This window comes from Lissotriton vulgaris, chromosome 1_1, assembly GCF_964263255.1.
Source record: "Lissotriton vulgaris chromosome 1_1, aLisVul1.2, whole genome shotgun sequence".
Lineage (NCBI taxonomy): Eukaryota > Metazoa > Chordata > Amphibia > Caudata > Salamandridae > Lissotriton > Lissotriton vulgaris.
Window position 1 is genome coordinate 586,934,522 of NC_141685.1, and position 27,625 is coordinate 586,962,146.

At 45.1% G+C, this 27,625-nt stretch overlaps 1 protein-coding gene across 1 annotated transcript in view; it reads right to left on the reverse strand.

Annotated features, from left to right (window-relative positions):
* The window catches only part of LOC147747517 (di-N-acetylchitobiase-like), a 144,980-nt gene extending 119,401 nt beyond the window's left edge, over positions 1-25,579 (reverse strand). Inside the window, exons 1-2 of the mRNA XM_086953982.1 lie at positions 25,424-25,579; positions 5,200-5,338 (exon numbers count right to left, since the gene is read on the reverse strand). Of these exons, the coding sequence (XP_086810108.1) occupies positions 5,200-5,338; positions 25,424-25,579 (295 nt within the window). The remainder of the gene's footprint in view (positions 1-5,199; positions 5,339-25,423) is intronic.
* Between the last annotated feature and the right edge of the window lie 2,046 nt (positions 25,580-27,625).

Genomic DNA, 27,625 nt, shown 5'->3' on the forward strand with positions numbered 1-27,625 from the left:
AGCGCAAATTTAGAGAAGTTACAACAAATCACTACAGACAATAACCACTTGCTTCAAGAGATAGTGGGTAGTAAAAAGTCTTCAGGCTTTGTGCAACAGTCAAGTAGAGGGAATGGTAATAATAACTCATCCACATCTAATAACCATCAACCCCCTACAGTGCCACTAAGTGGAAACCCGGATACGAGGGAGACAAGTAGAGTGAACAAGAAGGGTAGCCCCAAATGTCCCGGCGATAGCTGTAGCTCATTGGAAGCTCTTAAACCTCCCCTAGAAGACGGCTGACATCAAGCACGACAGCCTAATGGGCCCATACAGCGCAGTAGTAGAGCCCAGGGTCTGGGTAACCATTCTATTCTGCACGTGCCCCCTCAGAGTACCCCCACTTGGAATATTATTAGGGAATGTTCCACCTTTGCCCTCGGGGGCGGGGGAGGGAGGACATTCTGCAGATCAAAAATAAAGTCACCCATTGGTTAGCAAACAACACCGCAAGTGGCCAAAACATAGGACATAACATAATTATGGCACGCCGAGTAGCTTGGTTGGGGCGTACCAAGAAATGTAATGAAGGGGACGGCATAGTAGTGAATTTTAATAGTTCGGTACCGGTTGAAAAGATTTTGATGGAAGCAGAGACATATACTGGTCAGAGGGGACAAGGCATAGAAATCTTACCTCTGGGATTCTTCTATCGGCCAGAGAAAGATCGAGTTAGTTACAACAGAAACAGGATGCACTACAACACGTACAGAAATGGAGTGTGTACAATACCTGCTAGGCCATTCAGGGGACAACCGAGGCGTGGTATGGAATCTATTTCACATACAGAGGTTACAAATAGATATAACATCCTCTCAGGTCTCAACAAATGTGACTGACTGAGGGATCGCGTTGATAACGTGTCTCCCTATTTTGGCTCGGGTCTCCAGTCAGATTGTTTGGCATAACCAAGGGGTAGTACTGTATCAACTGCTTCAATCACAATAGATAATATTGGTTTATTGGGCCGATCAGTAACAGATGGAGACAGTAAGGATCTTATTATGGAATCAACGCGGTCTGGCCCACCTGACATAAGAACAGGGGTGGATTTGGATGGCAACCCAGTATATAACATCTTGTCATGGAACATAGCGGGGATTGCAAATAAGATTGCTGACCCATTATGGGTACAGTTTGTAAAGCACTACTCTTTAATTTGTCTTCAGGAGACATGGGCAACCGACAGCAACATAGCACTGGAGGGCTATAAGTCATTTTGTGTACCGGCAATAAGCTCCAGAAGTGGGCGGGCCTCGGGCGGCCTGGTTATCTTTTTCTCCCTGGCATTGAGATGTAGTGTCAGGGTTCTTCCCTCTGTCTAGAAAAACTTTCAGGCAATTATGTTGGGGATGGAAGAGAATAGTATGTGCATGATCAATTTTTATAACACAAACAGCCAGGGTGAGGGCTGTAGGATCGCAGAACTGCACAATTTTATTATTCAATGTCGAGGAGCGCTTAGAAGGAACCTGCTACTAGTTGGGGATTTTAATGCCCACTTATGTGGTGATCCCATGTTACATCCTCTAGCAGATATGGGCTGTAGCTTGTATTTGGGACTCCATTTGAACATACAACCCAGGGTAGTGCTTTGAACCACTTACTAGATGAGCAAGACCTCCTGTTTTCCTTGAATAATGCCCCACCGATGACAATACAAAAAGAACCCACCTTTAAAGGAGGAAGCAACGGAACTTACATTGATTTCATTTTAGTTGACAGAAATCTTATGACACTTCTATCTGGCTTTCGAATAACCCCCAGTGCTTATAGTGACCACAACCCAGTCTGTATCCTGTTAGGAGGGATCCTTATGAAAAAAACAAAAAAGGTCACCACTGTAAGAGATAACGTGCTGCAACCCATCAATGGCGGGCGATGCATAAAATGGAACAAGGTAATACCAACCGAATTCCACGAAAAACTTACAAAGGACTGTGATAAGGACTTTCTAACCTGTCTCAGCTCCAACTCTGACAATGAAGGAGTCCTTATAGCCTTTGAGAATATCGCCCGAAAGGTAGAAAAGATGTTAGAGGTACGGGGGTAAAACCATATCGGATAAACCAAAATGGTTTTGCCGCAATTGTTCAAAAGCAGTTAGAGACCTGAAAGAGGCCCTTAAAATACTTCACCGGGATAAAGCGCTAATCAGCTCGCTCCGATTAACCTATAAAAAGGTATTGAAAAAAAGGAAGACCGAGCTGAAAAACGCGCTATGGGAGGAACTCTTAAACCCCTTGACCCTATCTAATAGCTCTAGATTCTGGTGTACAATTAATCAATCACCTCTAGTACCACCAGGGACCACTGAAGTGGGGTCAAACATTACGGAGGGAGAGTGGGTGAGTCATTTTTCAACCATCTTCGAGGATAATAATGTACAATCAGCACCCCCACATGAGAGGAACGGGCAGGACATTGTGGTATTTTCAGTGGGCGAACTGATGGAGGGTATAAGTAATCTCTCCAACAAAAAGGCCCTAGGTCCAGACAGCATCCCCCCTGATCTTTACAAATCAGATCCCACTTTTTGGGCCCCTATTCTCACCGCCGTGGGACATGCAGCAGCAGAAAAGGGTGGCCCAGCTTCATGGGGTCTCTCAACTATAGTCCCCGTTTTTAAAAAGGGAGACCGTAATTGTACCTGAAATTACAGGTTCTATCTCCCTGTTAGATTCCATCGTAAAAGTACTGGGCCGTTATTCTGAAGAGGCTGTCTACCTGGGCAGAGGAGAAGAGGATCATCTCGGACATGCAATATGGGTTCCGTGTAGGACATTTTACCATGGACCAGTGCCTCAACCTCTACCTAATCCTGAGTAAAGATACCATCGCGCAACCAGGAACTGTTTACATGGCCTTAATGGATCTTTCCTCGGCTTTTGACTGTGTCAACCGGGGAAAGTTGTGGCAGTCCATGGAGGCCATGGGGGTAGAGCAACATCTGGTGAATTTCCTAATGCACTTACATAGTGACACAAAGGCTAATGTCAGATATACCCGGGATCTAAAGGTCACTCAAAGCTTCAGAACCAGTCGGGGGGTCAGGCAAAGGTGCACCCTGGCCCCCTTTCTTTTTAACTTATATATCAATGATTTAGAAGACAAACTGGTTAAGTCAGGGGCGGACTACCCGTACGTGGGACGACGGGGCTCGCCAGGTTTACTATATGCTGACGACGCCGTCCTCTTAGCCCGCACCCCGAAAGGACTACAAATATTATTGGACACCTTTTATGGATTTATGTTATCACTAGATTTGCACATAAACAACACTAAATCCTATGTGTTGCAGGTGGGAAAGGCAGCTAGAAAACAGTATCCATTTAGGGTAAATGGAATCAGGGTCCCCTCATGTACCACATTCTCTTACTTAGGGGTACTTTTAGACCAACAGTTGACCTGGGTTGCACTGCTGAATAGGAAAAGGGGAGAAGTGGCTAGGGCTAATGCAGCGCTTTTTGATTTCGCAGCCAGAATGGGCAATAGACCGGTGGCGGCCATGCTAAAGGTCTATCGCTCCAAGAGCACTGCAATAGCCACTTATGGGAGCGAACTATGGGGATACAGTAACCATGAGGGTCTCCAAGTTGCTGAAAACAAATTTCTAAAACAACTTTTGTCTGTCCCCCAGGGAACCCCGAATACATCAGTGCACGAAGAAACAGGCATGCCCTACATTAGTGACACTCTGTAATTACGTCCCCTTATGTTTTGGATGCAATGTTGGCACAACAAACATCTTGGGCTAACGCACAGCTTGCTAAAAGAAACTCTGAGCCTTGAACACGTATCCAAAATACCCTGGATGAGATATCTTAGAGATAGCTTTGGTAAAGAGGGGCGACCAGACTTGTTTATAAATCCGTCAGGAATGTCGAAGATGGATCTTGCATTTATAAAACAGTCATTCATCACACGTAAGAAACTGTACAGAGAGGAAAGGGACTTGATGAAACCCAGTGTGCGCCTCCATTTGATGTTGATAACCTCGCCTGTTGAGGAACAGTATTTACTCTGGCCATTACCAGCATGTGAACAATTTCTTTTAACCAGATTTAGGTTTAATTTGTTTCACCTCCTACTGGCAGTCCCTAGGAGATGTCACAAGGGGATGGTGTTAGCACCCTGTGGCTGCGACAACTTGTCTCCACAGGATTTGCTACATTTCATGTTTTATTGTAAATATTATGAATTTCCAAGGGCTTTTTATCTTAAACCTATTTTAAAAATGATGAATTATGTACAAGCCCGCCGTGCGGTATTTTATCCACAAATGTTGAACCCAGAAAGTATACCTTATGTGGCTGGTTTTTAAAAATGTTCTATGAAGTATAGGAAGTGTCTGGATATGTAAAATTGTCAAGAACTAAATCATGTGTCTTCTGCCCCCTTCTAGATTATCCAATAGCTGAATCTTTATGTTATGAATAGCCGTTTTTTATAAAATAGTTACTTGCCTTGTATATTTTTATCTGTAATGTTTGAATTGTTAATTTTAATGCTATATGAACTTTTATGTTTTTTTTCACAAAAAAAACCGAATAAAGTATTTTGAAATTGAAAACATTAAACAGAAGCTGCTAGGAGAGTTGGTGATGCCTCTGTGAGTAAATATTTGTAGAAGAAATGTGATCAAATCTATAATTGGGGGACTGCACTGGATGCTGTGTATAAAATGCAAATTGATGTCATGTTAAAGTCAAGCAAGACTGGAGGATACATATATTGCAGTACAAGGTTTGCCATTCAAATACTAGAAAAAAAATGATCTTCGTCCATTTTTTTCTTTGCCTTAGCTAATATCAGGGATAGGCCTTTTGGATTTGGAACAAGGCATGGTCTTGGTATGACAAGGATGGATAGGTGTAAAGTTAAACACTATAGATTCTCAGAGAGCTAGTTATGAACAGTACAGGACTGAGAGAGAAAAAAATGACTTTTCAGACTGAAAAGCAAGTGGAACTGTGTACAAAAAAGTTTCTGTTTTGAAAACATCTTTAAACGTACACCCAATATATGAGCTATAGCGTGTGCACTTCCTGAAATTTACATATAACATAAATATCAATACAATAAAGAGCATTTCAAGCAGATCAATAAACACATCGCTGAAGGGAGACTTATGTTGTAAATATACTTCTCACTTACCTTTCACTACCACCCTAGCTCTTTTAGAGTGAGCATAACACATCAGCTCAGGATCATAGTCTCCAAATGTTGCAATAGTTGTGATCATAGTCCAGTCATAGAACCGCCAGTCCTTACCCCCAACATCAAATGCAAAAACCTGCAAGAATAAAGACTTAACTTAAACTGCTGAGCTGGTCTTAAATACAGGCAAGTAGGTGTCAAGATTTATGCATACTTTGTTTTTATCTGTCTAGAGAAAAAACACCAATACTATGACTAATGACTATAGTTTCGTAATGGGTTACTAGTAATTTGATAATGTTAAACACCTGGCTCTACCTTCTTACCCCTCACCCTCTCCATTTCTTTCCCTTCACCATATTCCTGCCCTTATCTCTCCAACTTCCACAGTCTCTTGGCACTTCCTGATATATGACTGCCTTCCGGACCATTGAAACTAAAGTCCAGCAATCCCGTTAGTGGATAATTTGAAAGCCAAGGCTTCCAAATGAGGCATTGCATCCAAGCATGGATGACACCCTCTCTTTTATCACTTGGACCCATTGCATTCTGGAAGACCCAAGGCCCTCCATAAATGTCTTGTACCCAGATATTTGAATTAGTACTTTCAACCTCCTGCAACCATGGGTGGTGTCTACTGGTGAATAGTGGGACTGGGAACCGCAGAGAGGCTTTACTTCGGAATTGCAGGAATCCCAGGCAACCCTGCCCAGAATTTAGAATTTGTTTCTCTCAAACGTACCATGATCAGAAGGAAGGGCTGCAAGTGGATGGATGTTTACTGGTGTGTTGAAACTAGAGGGACTGCTGTACCTGGACATGTGCTTGAATGACTATCGTGGTGAGAGTGATGGTCTTTACTGCCTCTCATTGTGCTTTCTCTTGTTGGAATGGCCCTGCTTCTGACGTTCGTGTGCAGAATGTCTGCATAGCATAGAGGTGTTTTCTGGACAACTCACTGTCACTTATCTGGTTAGATAATGTTGATTCTGGACCAACACATTTGGATTCCGTTTGCCTTCTATGTTTGCCTTGTTTTCCCTCCTACAGGACTTATCGCTTGGTCTTTAACATACCAGGTTGAGCCTAACCCACCCCCAATAGTTAACCATTCTTTATCTTCTGAAGCATTTATTGATCCATTAGACCACTAAAACGACCCCCCACACAGCAGGGTTTGGCGATGGGTCTGAGGACTCATGTCCCACCCGATAGTTAAAGAAACAAAGAAACCCGAGAGCAGAGGATAATGGACAAGGTTTGGTTAAGCATTATCTGACACTTAGGATATCAATATGTAGAGTAGAACTATCTTTCAACTGAACGTAAAGCACAGAAGTCAACAAGACTAGTGCTAATCTTTACCCCTGACATTTCCCTTTGACATTTCCCTTTAAGAACAGATCTGCCAGGACAGCTACCACTGTACAGCTACCCAACCTACTGCACTCAACAATTAGAAGAATAAAAAAATCACTAGCCACCAGAGATCCGCCTGAAGCAAACTTGTGACAGGTGAACATCAGGATCTGAAACAACCCAGGATCAGGAACAAAATCCCCCTATTTTTGCAGCTCATTCTGTCGACCCACTAAATAATGGAATGTTGCAATAGACAGCTTGACCTCTCTGGATCTGCCACAGCACCTGATAAAACAACATGTGTAAGACACAACCTAATATCATTTACCCTCAACAATTCTCCCCTTCAATCTCATGTACTTAGAAAGCACTTAGAAGACCACCTACCAAGTTGCATGATCCTATAATTTCCCAACCCCTTTTAACTGCCTCCCTTGCCACACCAATTCTGAATGAATGTGTGCCATAGTCACTTGGAGCTTCTCCAAAGCAACGAGCAGCATCACACAAAGCAACTGAAAAGAAGTTACCTGCGCCCCATTAGCAAGTTGGAAGACCACACCCTTTGGCTCCCCGCTAATCGCCCTCAGTTTCTTGCCCTAACTCACCGGACACACACCCTGCACTGGGGATTCCTGCAACCCAACAGTCTTCCCAATGCCCTTGTGGTCTGGCATGGCTAGGCGCTGGCACAGCTCTATCCTGCTAGCCCTACTCACCAAGACCCGCTAACCCTATTTCTCCCCAGCAATTCAGACACCCTGGAAACACCAAAAAACATCCATGATATTAAAGTTGAAGTCAAAATAGTCTCCTCCCCCCTGTGACAGATTGTGGCCAGTGCCCCACTACCTTGCCAAATAGGTATTTTGCCAAGTGCTTCTTCACCTTGGTTCTACAGCTCCTTTCCCTTGCCCACCCTTCCAGCATCCTCCTTCACAAGACCCCAGCTGAGGCCAATCTGCTAATATGGACTGAACCACTTCCCTACTCCAAACCCCAGACCTCCGCTGTGCACCACTGGACATGAACTCTTCCCACACCTGTGCATTAGACCTCCTGGTGGACTCCGCTAACAACCCTACCACCAACTGGAGCATCCTTTTTTGCCTACGGTCCTCAATTCCGTCGGTATAGGTGTCTTGACATTGTCTGTCTCGGTGGCCAGCCAATGGAATCCCTCCCTCTGTGAACGAGACAGCGCAATCCCAATTTCATTGTCCACCCCAGGCAAATGTCTCGCCTTGAACGAAACATCACATCTCAGATTGCCCAGTACGAACACCTACAGAAGATTGAGGACCTGCGCATCTCTTGCAGAGTGTTAACAATATGTACTATTGCCATGTTGTCATTTCTAAACAATACCTTCTTGTGTGCCAGTTTCTGACCCCACAGAGTCACTGCCACGACCAAGGGAAATAATTCATGAAAAGGTATGCTCCTGCCCCGTGTTTGCAGCTTGCAGGCCACTTCCTCCGCCCCACCTGCCCTGCTAGTACAAACCAAATACGAAACCCCCAGCTGTGCCAGAATAGACCTATACATCCCTATCAAATTTTTTCGGGCCTTCATGGGAATGCCATTGAACTCATCCAGAAACCTGCGCTAACACCTGCTGACAAACCCATATGGTGATGAGGTTGTGACAGCCCGGCTAGTGATATGCATAGCCCCCAGCAAAAAGTCCTTCCTGCCCTGACTACACAACATGCAAAATTCAAGTAGTTCAAGCAATACTTGCACCTCTCTGACAGGTACTTTAGGCTTTGCTACCATATTGTCTAACATCAGCTGCATATGCATCTTTTTGTCTACGGGTAAGCGTGCCCCCATTGATACGGAATTCAATTCAGTACCTAAACGGAGAGTATTAAGCTTGGTCTCATGGACTTCTCAACTTGCCAGCTGCTGTCAGCAGAACCGGGTTGAACCAAAAAGAAAAAATCATCAAGTTAATGCGTCACGGTCCCCTGACCGTGTGTTACATGAACAACCACTGGAGAAAGGAGGTGAAACACTCAAAGCACATGAAATGGAATGCCCCATGGGTAACGCCTTCTCCACGTACCATTGCCCATCAAACTGAATCCCCAACAACTGAAAATCCACCAGATGTGCCAGTAACAGCCACAATGCAGACTTGATGTCACACTTTGACATTTGGGCTCCCCTCCCCACTTTTTCATCCAATGCCACAGCCACATAAATGAACAGGAGACCAATGTGACCGCCTCCCATATGAAGTCATTTACTTTCATTCGCTTCCGGCCACGACAAGTATTGCATAAGCTGAAACGTACCTTTCTCTTTTTGGGTAGCACACAAATAGGAGATATAATCAAATCCAGCAGTGGCCAGTCATCAAATGTGCCGATCATTCTAACCTCCTGCACTTCTTATTTTTAGCTTTGCACTGACCACTTGTTTGTGTGACTGTGCTCATTTTGAATTCTGGACTCACCTAAGCACCATTGGGTCCTCATACCTCAGCCTCTCTAAAACCATCACTGAGCATCCTCCCTGTTGTGATATTGGGTCAAACAAACTTCCAAACACTCCAAATCAACTGGAGTATGAGCACTTGCCCATGTTTTTGTGTGTATCCCATCCTCCCTGATAGATGGTGACCTGATTACCCTGCTGTGCACTGGAATTCCCTTGATGTTGTGTCCACAGTCACATGTCCTGCCCCTGTCCACTTCCCCCACCTCGTGGCACTGTACAAGGGCGTGTCTACCTGCACACTTAGAGCACTCATGCCAGAATTTGCACTACATTTTCATGTATAAACCTTTGCTAAAGTCCCAACATATCCAAACGCCCCTCCCTGATTCTTCGTGGCTGCCCCCAACCCCACTAAGATGGGATGGGGCTGAATGGACCAGCACACTAGTGGAAGACCACTTGCAGTAAATGTGGTTTCTCCAAACTCAGCAGGGTCTATTTTTTGCTGCCACAGATCTTTGTCAATTTCGCCCCATTTTGCCTCTGGGTCCCATGCTAAATGTGCATGGAACTCCTCATTGTATTACACCCAGGCATAACCCCTATAATTGATGTGAGCTTTTCTGATCACATCTATATACTTAAAAAATGACACACACCTTTGTTGATATTTTTCGCATTAACATTTGCGAAAATCAAAAACGCTGTGGTCATGTTTTCTATTGATGTCAGCACTTTTAGCCTTTTTGAAAACTTGTACTCTTCCTCCTTGGAACCTTTTTTTAGACCTAAGCTCCCTGTGTATTAACTTCAGCATCTTGCCATACTCCTCCTTCCATATCTTTTCTTTCGTCTCTCTAACATTAAGTGGGCGCCAAGGGGCTTTGTCACCCTCATATAATGTAACTTCCTGATCTTGAGCTCTTTACTCTCCATACTTCCAGCAAACAGTGCTTCTGTCTTTTCTAGTCCTCCCTCCTTTTCATCTTTGTCTTGTGGTGTGGCCTGCTCTCCTTTATCCGTCCCTCCAGACGTCGGTGTGTCGCCCCGTCTGGTTACCCCTTTTGGTGCCCCTGTACAGCCAGTTGTTGTCTTCTGGCTCCCGTTCCTTAGGTCTTACCCCTGTTCCTTAACATACAAACCTTTCTGTAAACACAGATCTTCCCTGCACCAGTCTCCCCCTGCATCTACCCCTGTGGAAACCCTCGCCATGTCACCTCTTCTTGCCCTTGCACTTCTAGCACCCTAACCTGGTGTTCAGGTCGGACTCTGCTCTGGATCCAGCATCTAACCAGTTGTGGAGGGCCTCAGTCAACCTCTCCACAGCCAAGTGTACTCCGATTCTTAGGTGATGCCTGTAAAATACCAGGAACAACCTTGTTATCCGTTTCCCCTTTTGCCTTCGTGGCCCGCTTTGCTACCATCTGTGTTCCTCCTCCACCGGGGCGTCCTCATCTATCACTTCACCTTCCTCTAAGCTCAACTCATTTTAATCTAGTTGTGTACCCATCTCCTGATATCCAGCAGCTCTGTGTGCAAGACAACCTGTGTCTCTTCACTACTCTACCCTTTTTTCTGATCTACACCTGTAATATCCAAGTGTCATCAGGGGGCCGTGATACACCCCTCCACTGTACCTCTGCTTTTCACCATTCTATGGTGCTCTCATTCGCCACCGGGCTGTACTGACCCATCTGGGTTGAGGCACTGTTGAGGACACACCTGACCTTCATGTGGCAGTGTGTCATCTGTCACACATCAGCATCCAGCAGACTGCCCTGGACCCAGCCTTCTCTTTCCTCAGGGTCAACGAGCCACACCAAGCTCCTGAGTTTGCCCTACTGATGTGGCGAGAAACCTGCAATGAGAAAGGAAGGTCCGGCATGTCAGTGTCAATATTCCTACCGGGCTTCTCATCTTCTTGCTCAGGCACGTAACGCCATTACCTCTCGCTGCTCTGTCCCTGCGGCCCATCCCCCTCAGTACCGACCCACGGTGCCTCCCACTATGGTGATCCTGCCACAGCACTGCCTAAGCCCCACCCTGTTACCGCTGAGGGCCCCCCTCGCCATGCCAGTGACGTGCCCTGCTCCACACCCTTGTGAATGTATATTTTGTGGTGTGGCTCATTTTCAGCCCAATGGGCAACGATCCCCATCACCCACCTACCCCGTCCGCTCCATTATCCTCTTCATTCCAATCCAATCCAACAGCACAGCTAGCTCGGCAGTAGCCCAGCCCCCTGCAGTACCCTCTGCCGCACCTCGTTCCTGGTCCGCACCACTCACTGGAGTAACAGTGACCTGGCGCTACCCCCTTGCATCCACTGGCTCTCCTCTAACAAGCAAGAGCGGGGAGCCGAGGGGGCCCTGTCCAGCCAACCTCCCTGCGACTATGACACCATGGGGCCACTCCCACGCGTTTTCATCCTTGTTCCCCAAATCCCCGACATCATGCCCGCTATGCTCTCACCTTAGGACAATCTCAGCTACCGCACTCAGCCCACCCTCCTCACCTTCTTGACCTTCCAGCTCAGCTGGCACCCTCCACCCCATGTTATTGTCTGCAGGCCTCCCCCACGTACCAGCACTCCCCAGCTTCTGAAGTCCCTCGCCCGGTCTGTGTGAATACAATAGTTTCCCCAACACCACCTGCTTCCTTCCTCTGTCCTTTTAAGGGATCGGGCTTACAGTACGATCCTTAAAAGTGACCTCTTGTGACTCCTGCCCCGTCACTACCTGCTGCCTTCATCAGCCTTTTCAGGACGTGGAGAGCCGCCTAGACCATTTGCCCCTCCTGTGCTACCTGCCACCTGGATTGGCAGTTTGAGTGGCCCGGGCCCTCCATGAACGCTCTTGCCCGCACTCCCTTGTGGCCCCTACCCCCTCAGCGCCACCTGCCTCCCTTTTTAGTTTATGTGTAGACTAGGGGTGGGCGTAGTTCGCAAAGTAGCGCTACGCGAAGCGCACTACGAGAACTTCAAGTAGCACTACGCGAGCTGCGTAGAAGCATGTTCGCACTGTGCAAGATACGTTTTCAATGATTGCACAGTGCGGACAAGCATCCGGTACTGTGCAATCATTGAAAACAGCATCTTGCACAGAGCGAGCTGTAGTTTTCTGCTGCTCGAGTAGATTTTTACTCGAGCGGCAGCTTTCTCAACGCGGACTGGTAGTTTCTCATCGCGAGCAGTCGCGAGCATGCGCGACCATTTGCACTGAGAAACCTGACCTCCCCGCGTTGAGAATCTCGCCGGGATGTCATTTTGCTTGCTCGTGGTCGCAAACATGACCATGAGGACCGCGAGCAAGCAAAAAATGACCGCTGCACTACGCTATGCAGGTTCGCCCTGTACTACGTGCAGCTCGCGTAGTGCGAAGTTGCGCAAACTTTGCAAACTACGCAAGCATAGCGTAGTGCTTCGCCCAGGGTTAGTATTGACCCAGGGCCCAATGGCCCTGCCGCAGCTAATTCCTTTACAATGGGGCAGTTTTCTCAGTTGTCCCCAATGCTGAAAAGTTGTGCCAGTAGCACTAACAGCCCCTCCCCACCCCTTTCTTGCCATAAACTGCAATGCGCTCCACAGTTCCAGTGCCATGCACACAGACCTAGGGGGCCCTCGAGCAGCACTTGGTAGCTACCTGCACAGCCTCCAACAAAGACCCGCGGGCGGGGCGGTGAACACGCCATAACTGCTGCTGCAACCCTGCCTGCTAAACGATGAGCCGGGCGTGCCGAGACACTCGAGCCCGGTGCAATTAAGTCCATGCGACCTGCTGCTGTGAGCAGTCGGCTGGTGTCACAGACTCTGTTGTCTTCCATCCTAGCCTATGTACTTGAAATGTGAGCTTGAAAATACTAGAGTTCTGGCCACCTTCCCAAAATGGTGACAATAACCTTAAAATGGCCATATATATATACACATTGGGCTGCCTACTAAATGTTTGTAGCCCATTTGTAGCCTGGGCTGCTGCATTCAACCAAGATACCCCGGGGACAAACCTCCTGGCAGTCAGCCCCCAAAACCCAATGGCAGTGTACAGCTTTTGGCAAGTGCTTTCTCTTGAAAGTTCATATCTGCTGGCCAATCATCTCGATGCTTTCCCCACACCTCAGGGGATGCTCTCTCCTTTAAGTGTGCATACTCAGTGCTATGGGAAAGCTTCCTTGCAGAGGCTCTTGTATTACCTCGTAGCTGCTTTGCTGGAAAATATTGCTACATTGTTCCCCTATACTTTCTGCAGCTAAACAGATGAGTGCTCAAGCTTGTTTATTCCCAGGACAATGAATTTGGCCAGTGTCTGCTTTCTCTGCATGCTTAGACTTGCATTGTTGATAATGCACCATTTCCTTTATTTTAAGGATATTAAATAAATTAGTATAAAGATGACAAAGAAGACAAAGAGGATATTTAACCTTATTAACCAGAGAGAAAAAGGGGTAAGGGAATATATTTAATTTTATATATTTTCGTATTACTCTTTTTCAACTCACCAATTAGCTTTTATGCTAAACAAGCGTAGTATGGAGGGTACAAACAAAAGTGGCCTAAAGAGGTTTGAAATTACAAAGCCCACATTGATTTCAAACCTTCTGTGGAAGAGGATAGCCAGGAAAAGCATACTGAGCAGGAGTCTTCAAATGAGGTACAAGTTACAGTCATGAATGTTTTTCAATCAACAGTCACAGCATTGATGCAATCGACTCAGAAGGTCCTAAGCCACTCCATTGCAGCTTTTCTTAAATGAATTACTTTCATCTTTGCTCAAGAGATGATCTACAGACCTCTTACAGACGTTGATCCCACTCCGCAAAACAGAAACTGGTTTCCTCATAGAAAAGAGGTACAAGGCCCCTCAGGCACATGTGCCATCCACTTCCTTTCCCATCCCTTCTAGCGAATATTCCCCATATAAAATAGAGGAATATTTCCTTTTCAGGAGATATCTTGTTGCAGACTGCAGTCAGATGACTTGTTGGTCCAGTCAGAACACTCTGATTTGGTCAATTACTGCACTGCCAATCCTTAACACACGGATGATGATACTTTGGGGGTCAGGCAAACTCTTCAAGATACACAAAATCCTCATCCCTCAGAAACACCCCTGGATTCATTAGGTATCTCTTCCCAGGTTGAATGAATGGGTCCCTTAAATAATTATTTCCACATTTTTATCTTATTGGATAAGAGATCAATAAAAAAAAGACCAGTTGTACCAAACTGTGAGCAGAGTGTCCCAGGCCTCTACTCCCGCTCACGTTTTCATCCAACCCAGATGTGAGCCCTTCAGTGGTGAATATCCTCTCCATCCACGAAAGGCACTGGTCCCCAAAATGATATCTACAAGGCACTTTTACAATGTCAGGGCACGCTTTTAGATGTCTGGGGACTTATAATGCAAATAATGGAGACTACTGAAGATGCAGCACTTACTGGTGCTTCAGTAAACCTTTCAGTGAGTTATCTGCCTAACAGGTAATAGTAATTGTAACGAGGAGGGTAGGAGGGAGGAAACGTGGACCCCAAAGGAAGATTGGTGGGTCGTTGAACATCCTTCCACTATCAACCCACGTTACAGTAATGCATCATTATCAGCAGAAAGGAGGAAAAGCAACCTTATGAGATTCGATTCTAAACTATCGAAAATTGCAGAAAAGCAATTGTAGAGGGCCATCTCTTTGGAGATTATTTTGTTAAAGCGCCTTGAGACCCTCAAGGGTCAGTAGCTGTGCATTAAAAAACCCTAATTGATTTAAAGACATCTCTACAAATATACAGACATTTAAGTCACTTGACAAGGCACAACAAAACCTAAAAAGGTATTCATGCCTTGTGGCTTTAGCAATTTCCCATAGAAACTCATTCAGACCTTTGTTCTATATTCCCAGAGATAGGCATACCCCCAGGTTCATCGAGTGAGCATGGTATGCACTTTGCCTTTCCATAAAGAGGAGCCCAAAATAATGGAAGAATTTAACAAGCAGATGTAGAACCCATGTCAATACAGGTAGGTCAGTACACTTTAAATGTTTTACCCAAGAAGGTTTGGTGGCAGACTGGCAATCCTTTGCAACAATTAGAGATACATTACATTGATCAATGGGGCTTACAGGGAATTCAAGGGTACAAAATAGATTTTTACTCTCCTCCACTGCAATTGATTCCGTCTTGACCAAATGATATTTAATGTAACAGAGACAGATTTGATATTACATGAGGTCCAAGAGTTGCTTTTTAAAGGTGCAATTCAAAAAGTACCTCTACATTCTAACCACTCTCTCAGCAATCATTTCCTAGTGAGAAACGTAGGCAAGGGTTTTCGTCCTTTCATAAATCTGAAACCACTGGACAGTTTCATCCAATTCAGACATTTAAAGATGGAAGGGATTGGCTGTTGGAGACAGAGCTGAAAGATGTAGAACTGTCATTTCCAATACATCCTTTTCACACTCATTACTTAGTTTCAATGGAATGGACAGAAGTTCTAGTTCTAATTCTTACCTTTTTACCTCTCATCAGTTCCCTATTGCTTTACCAAAATCCATAAACCAGAAGTCACAATTTTTTGGGACTCATGGCATTTGATTACTTATATGCTTAGACAACATGTCCTTTATAGCCAGATCCAAAGGTTTGTTATGCACAAGGGTTGAGTTTTGTGATTTATAAAAATATGTCAATTTTAGTTCCTTCCCAGATGATTCAATTCTTAGGGTTCATCGTAGACTCTAAGTTGCGACTCACTAATACCCAAGACCTCCAAAGGCGTCAGTAGTAGAGGACCGGCACTTGTACTGACATGACTCTGCCCTGCCGGAAGAAAGTACTGTAGCTGGATGGCCTCCACAACCTTGAGGGATCCTCCTAGACCCACGACCCTAGCTGTTCATAGCCCCATGCCTGAGAGCCTGTACCAAACTTCCCAGTTTTCAGTAAAGCCATCATGGAACTGTGTAGTTCGTTATGAGAACCTCCCAGCTCATGTACTCAAAATGGCTTCTCTGCATCTGCAATGTCTGTGAATGGCACAGACACTGTAGGAGCATATTGCTCACACAGCTATGCCCTCACCTGTGATATGGTGCACCCTGCCTTAGGGCTGTAAGGGCTGCTAGAGGGGTGACTAACCCATGCCAAAGGGAGCGTTGGTGGGCATGGCACACATGGATGTGTGTCATGTTGACTCTTCAGTTTGGACTGCACCAAAACACACAGGCTGCAATGTCAGTGTGTGGATGTTAAGGTGAGGGGTGCCTGAGGGTGGCATAACACATGCTGCAGTCCTCAGAAGCCCTTCTTTGGTCACAAGGCCCTTCGTACCAGGTGTACCTTTTACAAGGGACTTACAAGTGGCCCAGTAGTGTGCCAATTGTGGAAACAAAGGTACAGTTTTGGGAAAAAACACTGGTGCTTGGACCTGGTTAGCAGGGTCCCAGCACACACTCGGTCAAGTTGGCATCAGGTATCAGGCAGAAAGTTAGGAGACAACAATACAAAAAAGGCCACTTTCCTAAACAACCTCCCCCCGACCCCAAAGGGAAGAGGCTGAGAATACCCTTTTGCAAGAGAGTCTTCATTATTTAGTGGAAAAAAACTTTAAGTCCATCTGCATTGGCATGAGTAGTCCCATTCTTTGTGCCACTGTGAAGTCAATTCCCTGTAGAGAGATGGACCACCTCAACAGTTTGGGATTTACACCTTTTATTTTACATTAGCCATCAGAGAGTTCTGTGGTCAGTTTGGATCAGGAAGTGAATCCCAAACAGGTAGGGTCTCAGCTTCTTCAGGGACCAAACCACAGCAAAGGCCTCCCTCCCAATGGCACTCCAACGCTGTTCCCTGGGGGATAGCCTCTTGCTTATAAAAGCAACAGGTTGGTCCTGGCCATCATCTTTGGTCTGGGATACGGTCGTTCCTAACCCTAGCTCAGAGGCATCAGTCTGCACAATGAACTGCTTGGAGTAGTCTGGAGCTTTGAGAATAGGTGCAGAGCACATTGTCTTTCAGGTTGTCAAAAGTCTTTTGACAACCAATTGTTCATTTCACTTTCTTTGGCATTTTCTTGGAGGTGATTTCTGTGAGGGGTGTCACAAAGGATCCATACACATTCACAAACCTCCTGTAATGCCCAGTCAAGCCAAGGAATGTCCTGACTTAGGTCTGGGTTGTTGAAGCTTCCCAGCTCAGAACTGTCTGGATCTTAGGTTGTAAAGGTTGAACTTGGCCTCCACCTATAAGGGGTCCCAAGTGTACAACAGTATTCTGCCCTATCTGGCACCTGGGTGCCTTGATAGCTAGGCCTGCTGACTGCAGAGCCTGTACAAACATCTCCAGGTAGATCAAGTAATCCTGCCAGGAAAAGCTAAAGACAGCATTATCACCCAGATAGGCTGCACTAAAGGTCTCCAACCTAGCAAGGGCTAATTCACCAACCTTTGGGAGGAGGCAGAGGCATTCTTTAAATCAAAGGGTATAACAGTAAATTGGTAATGCGCATCAGGGGTGGAGAATGCCGTTTTCTCTTTAGCTCTTGGGGCCATGCTGATCTTCCACCCAGCAGTTAAGTCAAAGGTGCTGAGAAATTTGGCAGCCCCTAGCTTATCTAGCAGCTAATCAGACCTGGGTATGGGGTAACTGAGACCTTTAAAGTCCACACAGAACCTCATCTCTCTTTTTTCACCCTCGGGTGAGGTTTGGAGACTAAGACCACTGGGCTGGCTCAGGGAGTTTTAGAGGGCTGAATAACCCTTAACTCCAGCATCTTGTTTACTTCAGCTTTGATGCTCTCTTGAACTTGGTCAGACTGCTGATAGTGCTTTGTTTTGACAGACAAGCTATCCATAGTGTCGACATCACGGGTACACCAGTGTGTCTGTCCAGGGGTTAAGGAGAAGAGCTCAGCAAATTGTTGCTGGATATGGCTTCAGCCAGCCTGCTGTTGTGCAGGGAACGTTTCTGAGTAGTGTCAGTAAAATACTTTATTGTATTAATCAATGGATTACAATAAAAATGCAAACATTTAAAAGAAAAATAGCCAATAGTTTAAAATTTCAATGATTAAAACTTACTATCATGGTCAATACAAACACTTTGTAATACAAAATTCTATAAGTTCCCACAATGGTTTGCGTTGATTATTCATCTGTCTACCACGGTATAACAATATTCTTTGCTTCAGTTTATTCCTTTTTTCATGGATAAAGTGCTGATTAGGAAAAATATATGCATCTAATTTACCATAAGAGATTCAAAATGTACACCTCCCAGGTGTGAATGCAATTTGTATTCCTTTTTCTACAGTAATTTACATATATTATTTAACCATCTGCCAGTATTATAATCTTCTTTGTCTCCATCTCTGACTTCATAGATATACTAAAGTGGTAAGGTGCCGGATGTGTAAAATGTATTTACCCATCTACCTCTGTGTTATGTTTTTTTTGGCTCGGTTTCTAACTTTCAGCAATATACTAAGTGCTGAAGTGCCTGAAGTCCGAGATACATAATTTTCTCAAAATGGTACAATAAAATTAATTTCTCTTATGATAAAATCGTTGTTGCTTCCCACTATATGGGACATTTACGCTGTTAATGCTTTATATGCATGATCTAAATATGTTATCGTCATTATTATTGCACTGTCTTCTTTGAGCCTAAAACAGTATCTAACGGCCCTAGCGGTTGTTCTTATTTTACCATTTTTGAACAAGGATCGTAAATATATGCTCGGTATGGGCAACAGTTATGGACATATATATATTAAATGTACAAGAGATTCAACAGTAGTTCCACTAAGCCGGAAAGTTGGTCTGCCTTTAAATGCCTGGTTTCATTTCCCTTCAAACTCCCAAATCAGTATGTAAAATAGTCTGATTCTTAAAAATTTCCTTTTTTTATGACCAGGTAGGTTTGATCTTAAATATTCTTGACTCTGTACCATATAAATATAATTCACTAAATCAATATGATTATAATTTTCTGGCTTGTAACAGGTCTAGGGCCCACTGCCTAGTTTAACTCCAGTACAAGACTCTTCTAGAGGAAATCTATTCTTTGACTCCATCTTTTTATTACCTTAAAATTCAAGACAGTATTTTCAGCATCACATGGCAACAATACAGTTGTGGTTGTTTGCATCTCTAATGAGTTTGTATAGTTTGTTTCTTTTATTGCAAGAAGGGGAGGTTTTAGTGCCTTGCAGAGATGATTATAATAACTATGGACACTGATTGGTGGACAGGACATAAGGTCACCAGCACACTGAACCACTGATATCAATTTCCACATCTTTAATAACGTTTCATTCATCTTTGCTGCTAGAATTTTAACATTAATGATATTCAACCATAATCTTCGCCTCTGTCTCTTTAATAGAGTACAAATCTCCTGTCACATTAGTGGGGTGGGGGGATTTCCATTATTAGCTATCTTCCTACTGCAAAATACGGTGATGATTGTCAAACCAATCATAAAATTGTGAAAAATTACCATCAAATTAGGAAGTTGAATTAAAGTGATGAGAGATTTCATGAAGCAGACTGTTGAGAACGGACGTATATAGGCTTTTCTGCCCAACACCATGCCGAAAACGTAAGAGGCAAATCAGTTTTACCCTATATGTATTATGTATGGGGCCTGGTCTCTTATTATAGCTGGAACAACATTATAGTCTATAAACTCAAACACAAGAGGTTTTTGTACAGCATTTGCCCTGAACTCATAAATTGTAAGGTGCCCTCATATGTGATGAAGATGAAAAAAGAGGCTTGGTGAAATAAAATATTTATACCACACGAGAAATACCAAGGGTCTAATCTAATTCTGTTAATGATAGGAACCTATTTGTGGTGTCCCAAAACGCACATACCAAGAGGTTGTACACAAAGTTGTGAAGGAGAAGAGAGAGAACAAAGTGATTGGAAATAAGAGAAAAGTGTACCCATCAGCCCGCATAGTAACGGAACTTCATCATATGGGTTGTGGTTGTCGGTTGGTATCCGATAAGCTCTTCCACAGGAGAACACCTGAGGCTAGCTAATCTTGGACCCACCGGAGGAGCAATCAACCAAACAAGAACCATGAGAGTTTGAAGGCTGTAGGGGCAAGTTGCAGTGCTAAGAAAAAGTGAAAAGGTGTAAACAAATAAAGTGGTGATGTAAAAATGCCTGTCTTGATGTCTCAAGAAACTTTATTAGGTGCGCCCATCAAGACGGCATGATTAAAAGCCTCGGCTCAGTTGCCAGACCGAGGCAACAACGGAAAGTGCGTGGCCTCTTTGTCCCTGAGCGAGTGCCAGGTGAGGTGAGGCAATTCCTCCCTACAATTTTGGGAGAAGGTTTGAACAACAAAGACATGCGACTACTTCACATTGGGTATGTCAAATAAATGAAAAATATCTATCACAGCACGTGGTAAGTGTTGCAGTAGTGAACATCATAGGTCCTGACGAAAGCCCTGATGGGCTGAAACATGTTGACCAATTAACATTCATGGTGAATAGTAAAATGTTTTACATACTATTTCCACTCTGCTTTTAATCATGCCGTCTTGATGGGCGCACCTAATAAAGTTTCTTGAGACATCAAGACAGGCATTTTTACATCACCACTTTATTTGTTTACACCTTTTCACTTTTTCTTAGCACTGCAACTTGCCCCTACAGCCTTCAAACTCTCATGGTTCTTGTTTGGTTGATTGCTCATCCGGTGGGTCCAAGATTAGCTAGCCTCAGGTGTTCTTCTGTGGAAGAGCTTATCGGATACCAACCGACAACCACAACCCATATGATGAAGTTCCGTTACTATGCGGGCTGATGGGTACACTTTTCTCTTATTTTCAATCACTTTGTTCTCTCTCTTCTCCTTCACAACTTTGTGTACAACCTCTTGGTATGTGCGTTTTGGGACACCACAAATAGGTTCCTATCATTAACAGAATTAGATTAGACCCTTGGTATCTCTCGTGTGGTATATTGTGTAGTTGGGGGACAAGATACAAGCAGGTCTATAAACACAGTTTCCCCTAGGGCCCTTCCTCATCCTTTGTTTTATGTTGTGAAATAAAATATTTGCCTGGTGTAGGAAGGTAGGATCCTTCTGCATGGTTACCCCCATTTTTTGCCTGGCATTATGCTGTTTTTGACTAGTCTTACTGGGAGCCTGCTAATCGGGACCCCAGTATCTTTGCTTTCTCCCCTACATTGTTATGGTAAGTACTTAGGTACATCCCAGATTGGATACTGGGGTACCCTTGTCAGTCCCTATTATATGGTACTAAGGTACCGAGGGCATAGGTACCCCAGAGGTCCCCCATAGGTCTGAAGCATGTATTAAGACACCTATGAAAACCATTCAAAGTATCTTTACAGGCCTGCCATTTCAGCCTGTGTAAGCAGGTGCTAGCAGCACTTATGAAAGATAAAGGCTTCCCTATATTTAAGGTCACTTAACTTAAAACCTAAGAGTCACCCCTACAGCAAGCCTTGTCAATCCTGAAGGCAAGGTGCTTGGTTCCAAGTGTGAGGGTGCCCCTGGATGAGCAGGACATTCCTACAGCCTTCGGAGTCCATTCTCCCGGTTTGTATGTGAGACAGCCATATAATATATAGAGGGGCACCACGTCATTATGCGATGAACATCTTGAAACTGGCTGCAACGAACCCTGTCTTGTTTGGTATCAAACATGTTGGAACCATACTTGGAAGTATGATTCCAAGCATCTGTAAAGGCCCTCTGATAGGCCCTCTGAGCTCCTGGTACCAGTCTTCCTAACCCGCACAGCACAACATGGCTGCTGCCGACCAGACACACTATTCTGCCCTCCTGCTGCTGAGCCAAGCTCGAGCAGGAGGAGGAAGAACAATAGGCATCCTATCACAAGGAGGTGTGACCACCTCCCAGACAGGGTATAGTTCATTGGGGCAGGGTGGGAGAGCTTGCCAGCGCCTCATAGTGTGTGTGCAGGGCATCTTTGCTGCCTTCCATGCATAGTCCAGCTGAGACCAGTTCAGGGAGCCGTTGGCTCCCGCTCTGGCGCAAAACTGGACAAAGGACAGGGGAGTATCCTCCCCCTTGTCCAGCTCCTCCTTAGGGAGGGGCCCCTGTATCGTCACAACCCTTTCCTCAGGGTATTTAAGGGCTTACCTATGGGTAAGTCGCTAGATTTGTCGAAGGACACAATACAATTCAGACACCACTTCAACTTCAACCATCTGTGCGTTCTGGACTTCGCCCTGGGCATCAAGGCTGCAACCGGGAAGACTCCTGATGCTCCTGATCTCTTCGCCCTGCTTGTCTGCTGCAACCATGGCTGTGCTCCATACAGGATCCCATCCAGAGCCTGTGGACATCCAAGACACCTGAAGGGATTTCCCTTAAAGTGAAGGAGTCACATCCCGGCATCTGCAGGCACCACAACCAAGCTGACCGGTCTGATGATCCTGGGCTCCTACAGACTCCGAAAGGCTCAGCAACACAGGTGGTGGTTCTTCACATCCCTCGAGGCCTGTTCTTCCCTCTCACCAAGTTTGAGGCCAGTATCCCTCGGTGGAGCACCATGAAATGAGCCGCTGTGCACTGTGTTGACTTGCAGTTGCAAAGGCTTGTTGGCTTCCTTCCACCAAGATCTTTGGGCTCCAAGTAGCCCCAACCTCAAGCAGCACCAGCAACCGAGATCTTCACCCTCCCCTCATCACTAGCGCACTGGGCCTACATCTTTGGTGAGCTGTTAGAGGTCCTCTGCAACTCCTGTACCTTTGGCCTATGGGTCCTCTGGAGGGTCACTTTATACTTATTTTAGGCACCCCTGATTGCTCAAGCCTGCCTGACTCCCCTGCTTGTGGTGAGTGTCCTGGACCCTGCTGGTCCAGACACTGCAGCTTCTTCTACTTCCATGTTGTTTGTAGTAGCCAAGTCTTCTTGGTGCTCCACCGGACACCGACTCCTCAACTCTCGACATCTGACGTGAGACAGCTCGTGAACGGCTCCTGGTCTACCACAATGTAGCCTGGTCCTCACAGCTGCAGTTCCAAGGGCACTGTCAACTCTTCTTACAACACCCGACATTAGTGGGCATTTGTCTTCCGTGCCTTCTGGTCACTTCCAAGTGGCATAGACTGTCCCCTCTGCATTCAGGTACTGCTCGACTTGAATTCACCTTTGGGTTCCACCAGACACTTTCCCCTTCTCCAGCAGCGGCTTCTTCCTGAAGTCCTCCATTGGATTCAACAACGATTTCAAACGCCACTTCACACCTAGGCACCCGGCTACCCTGAGGCAGGTATCCTGGTTCCTAAGGTATCCACAGGTGGGATGGATCTCCAACCTTCTGTCTTTCACAGGGTTTCCTCAGGGTCCTCTGAGAATAGTCCTTCTTCTTTAAAACTGCAACTGCGATTTACACATTGATTTGTACAGAGAACGCGGTCCTGTTCATACACTGCACACAACTTCCGTGGGGCTCCTAAATACTCACCTTGGGTGGTTCTTTGGGTCCCTGGCACTTCTAAGTCCTTTGACTATTGTCTTGACCGGAGTGGTGGTTTGCATACCACTATTTTGGTATATGGTTTGGTCTCCCCCTGGGGCCACTGTGCTACTTACCTGTTTCTATTGAAAAGTATTATGTGCATTGTGTATATCTTAGGCTAGGAGATATCTGTATGTGTTAGTGAGTGTCTTAGAATAAATACATATTTTTATTAATGCACTCTGTGGTTCTTTACTGCTTTACATTCCTTCTGGACTAAGCCGAAAGGCTGCTCTACACAGCTACCACTTAGAAAGCTTTCTAAGATTGTCTAAGACCACTACAATCACCATAGGGTTGTCTGGATCAGTGCAAGGTGTCCACTTACATAAATGTAGATAATATACTGACTGCGGCAACCTCTCATGCCTAGGATCACACAATTAGGTCAAGCAGGAAGGCCATGATATCAGTTTTTCTATATTCACATTAAGCAATTTAGCCACTGATCAGGTATTGCTTCCTCTGCTTTTTTGTATAAACATATTTTATTGCGTCAAGTGTCAAATACAATGCAGAGCTCTGTAACCCAGAAGCTATCTGCTACAGTCTAAAGTACAAAAAGTTGACATTGACATTTCAAATATACATTTTCAAAAGGAAACAAGAAAACGTAACCAATATACCTCCCCCATTGCACTAGCTTCCTCTGCTTTTTAACATCAATGGTTTATGCTTTATTTTTAATTCATACCACATGATGTAAAAGCGTAGGTGGCAGGCAGAAACCACATGAAAGCTTGGCTCATTTTGGGCTGGAGGGTCAAAGAGGACTTCGTGCGGAGCCAGAGCTAAATTTCGAGCTTGAGTTTTCAGTGGCTTGTACAGGTAGGTAAACACCTCAAAGCTTAAGACAGAGATGCGTGTCTCTGGCTCGGGTCGAGTTCCTCTTTGACCCACAACTCAAAAGGAGCTGAGCTTTTACATAGATTCTCCATGCCGCCGACGGTGTAACAACATGAGCAAAGAATTACAAGAAAGTCAAAGCATATCAGCATTTAATAGCTGAACTGCACAAATTGCAACCACAAAACCCGGTTTCATTAAATTATGCTATCCTTGACCAATACTGTAGTTCAAGGAACCTGCTTTTTCTTAATTATCACATATTCAAATTGTGAGCTTGGTAATTCACTTGCATCTTGATTACCTATTTGCATTGTCGTCAGCAAAGTTGGGGTATGAATGTGTCTAGGGGTCTCCAACCAGTAGCTCGTAAAAACTGTTACAAGTGCCTCTCAATGCAGGGATAACATCTTAAATACTCGGAGCAAAACCTTCCACATGTTAAAGAAATATACGTGTTGGGATCTAGAAGAGATTTCATCAGATTTACACATTTGTTGCACGAATTTACATGGCAAATATTTTCAGGGCTCAGCTCGTGCACTGGCTCTTAAAACCAAGCCAGACTATTGAATCAGCTCCAGCTTGGTTCTCCCTGCTTTTGTTTTTGGCCCACTCCCCCTCAACCCACCAACCCCCCCCCCCCCCCCCTTCTCCCCCATTCTACTTACAGAAACAAAATCGCAGGCTACGACACTTTTTTTTCTTTGCCGATTTATATACAGCGCCAACTCGACCCAAAGGTATCGATGATAGGGTATATATAACATGAGCACAAGTTCTATTACAGACGACACATTCATTTTTAGACATGGGAAGATTCAGTGATTTACCCATAATCACAAGATATTTGAACCTCCCGCCAGACCGAACCTGGTTGAGGCTGGTTCCCGAAATTCACAGTCGGCCGCTCTACCCGGGTCCCAACATGTCACATCATGCCGTTGTATTGTTTGAACTACGGAAGGTGCTACGCAGGTGTACGATTAATGAACTGGACTCCTACCAGACGTTTTCTGGAAACGGAGTGGTCCCTACCTCTTGATTTCTGACTTCAGTGATAGGTTCGCAAAGTTTAGGGTCCGCGCAGGGGCACACAGCTGCCGCACTCGTCGCGCGCACAAGCCTAGAAGGCACTGCCAGCACGAGACAAATAACCCAGCAGCCGACCAGCGTTCTCGCCATGATGAACATCTTTTGTGCACCAGCGCGCGTGTCCGGAAGCAAACTGCAACGCCTTCTTTTTACAGCTCACGAGCACGTGCAAGTATCACCTTCCCAATCCTATCCCCCGGTCAAACTGGAAAGGGGGCATTTTTGGAGCTTGAAAAAGTTGCACAATGAATGGAGGGTAAACAATGACAGGAATTATGTGGAAAAAGGCAGTTGTAGCAGAAATACAAGTTCCACTACTGAACACTGGAACGTACGTACTACAACAAATATGACCCGACTTCATAAAACAAACACAAATAATTAGCTGTCCGTTCACATGCACCGTCTGTTTCGTTGCCTGAAGTGGGCATTAACTATTAGAATGTATGTTATACCGCACAGTTAAAACGCTCTGCATTGAGCACATTTACTCAGTGAGATTTCATTTAGTAAATATTGTTTGTCCTTTTCAGATTCAACCCTGGAAGTCTAGGGAGGTGTTCTCGTGCTATAGTATCAGATAATTGACCAATCAATTTGATTATAAGGATTGACAGTATCAGTTTTCCCTGTTGAGTCTGTATTCTGTAAAAGTTTGGATTAAGATTCTGTATTTATGTAAGAGTTTCGAAGAGTTGGGCTGTAAGTGTTCGTAGGTCTTTAAAACTAGATGACCACTTTTATTTAATACACTTGCAAATTGAATGATGTCGTTTTTTTAATCTAGAATTGATAATTTACTTAAGTATGTTGTAAGTTTGAAAAATTTGTAGAAGTCTTAATCATTAAAATTATGAGATCCCTATAAATTGGCAAATGGATTTTTGTTGGTGCCGAAATGTTTGAGGAATATGATACCCTTGAACGACCAGTCGGGTCAGTCCAAGTAATTACTATTAATATTTATCTTTTTGTTGAACCAGAGGGAAGTCGGGGTGGAGTTTTCAAGTTTTATTTTTGCGCGGGCATCAATTTGCAAAACTGCACCTTTAGAGTTGATGATGATGTTTGTAGAGGGGGAATGTGTAGTGTGTTGAAGTTGTGGACAGGGCCGGCGCTAGGCATAGGCAGTGTGGGCAGCTGCCCAGGGCCCGGTGCTCAGTTCAAAACATAGGGGTCCGCTTCTGTCTGAATTGCTACACTTTCATAGCCAGCCCACCTGCTCCTTCAGGGCCCCTCCACAACGCAATCACATCGCCAATGTTAAGCGAGGCATCTTGACCTCGCTGGTCAGGGCGTGGTAGCATTCCTGGGGCTGCAATGGTGGGGGGAGTAACAAGACTAGGTAGGGAATGTGACGGCAGCAAAGTGGGCTCTCAGGGAGGAGGGCTGGGCAGCACCGCTGTAAAAGCCTGTGGAGAAGTCTTGTCTGCCCTTTGTGTATTCCATTTCCAGGCAACGGAAGACTCTTTTGTTTCCAAAAGAAGCCGGACATTAACAGGTATGGACAGTTTGTTGAGGGGAGGAGGGAGCATCCAGCTCAGACTGGCTCAGTAGAGCAGTGTTTAGCAGCGTGTCCTACTACTGCTTCGAGGCACAGGGGAGGCGGTCCTCATCTCCTGGGCCTGGAAGCACTGGATCAGGCGTGTGGGGCCCCATTCACTGGTAATTAGGCCATTATCCAGTTCTAAGAAGTCCAGGGCAGGTGGGCCTCGCAGCTCTCCATCAGGCTGGAAAGTCTAGATGTGGGCCCCTTTCGCAAGGATTTGTAGCCATTATGTAATACAAGGAGGCCCAGGGCACTGGGGTCCTATCCTTGGCCTCGCAGTGCTATACTGTTGGATCACTAGATTTTCTTACACAGAGAGACTAGCATGTTTGCTTCCCAGCCCAGGTCACCACTGATAAACTTAGAGGGCGGTCTAGTAAATGCAGCTAGATGCGGAAAACCTGTCAGTTACGTTTCTTTTATTTTGGCAAGTCTTTGATTACTTTGCACTTAAGTTTTCTTTTGTTTTTGCTTGTGGGCGCTGTTCCCAAAAGATGAGGATTCTGGTTTTGCAAAGCTACATTGTTTCTTTCTTATGTTTATTTTCTGAAAGGATGTTTTAACACATAATCATGCACTACACCCCAATGCACACC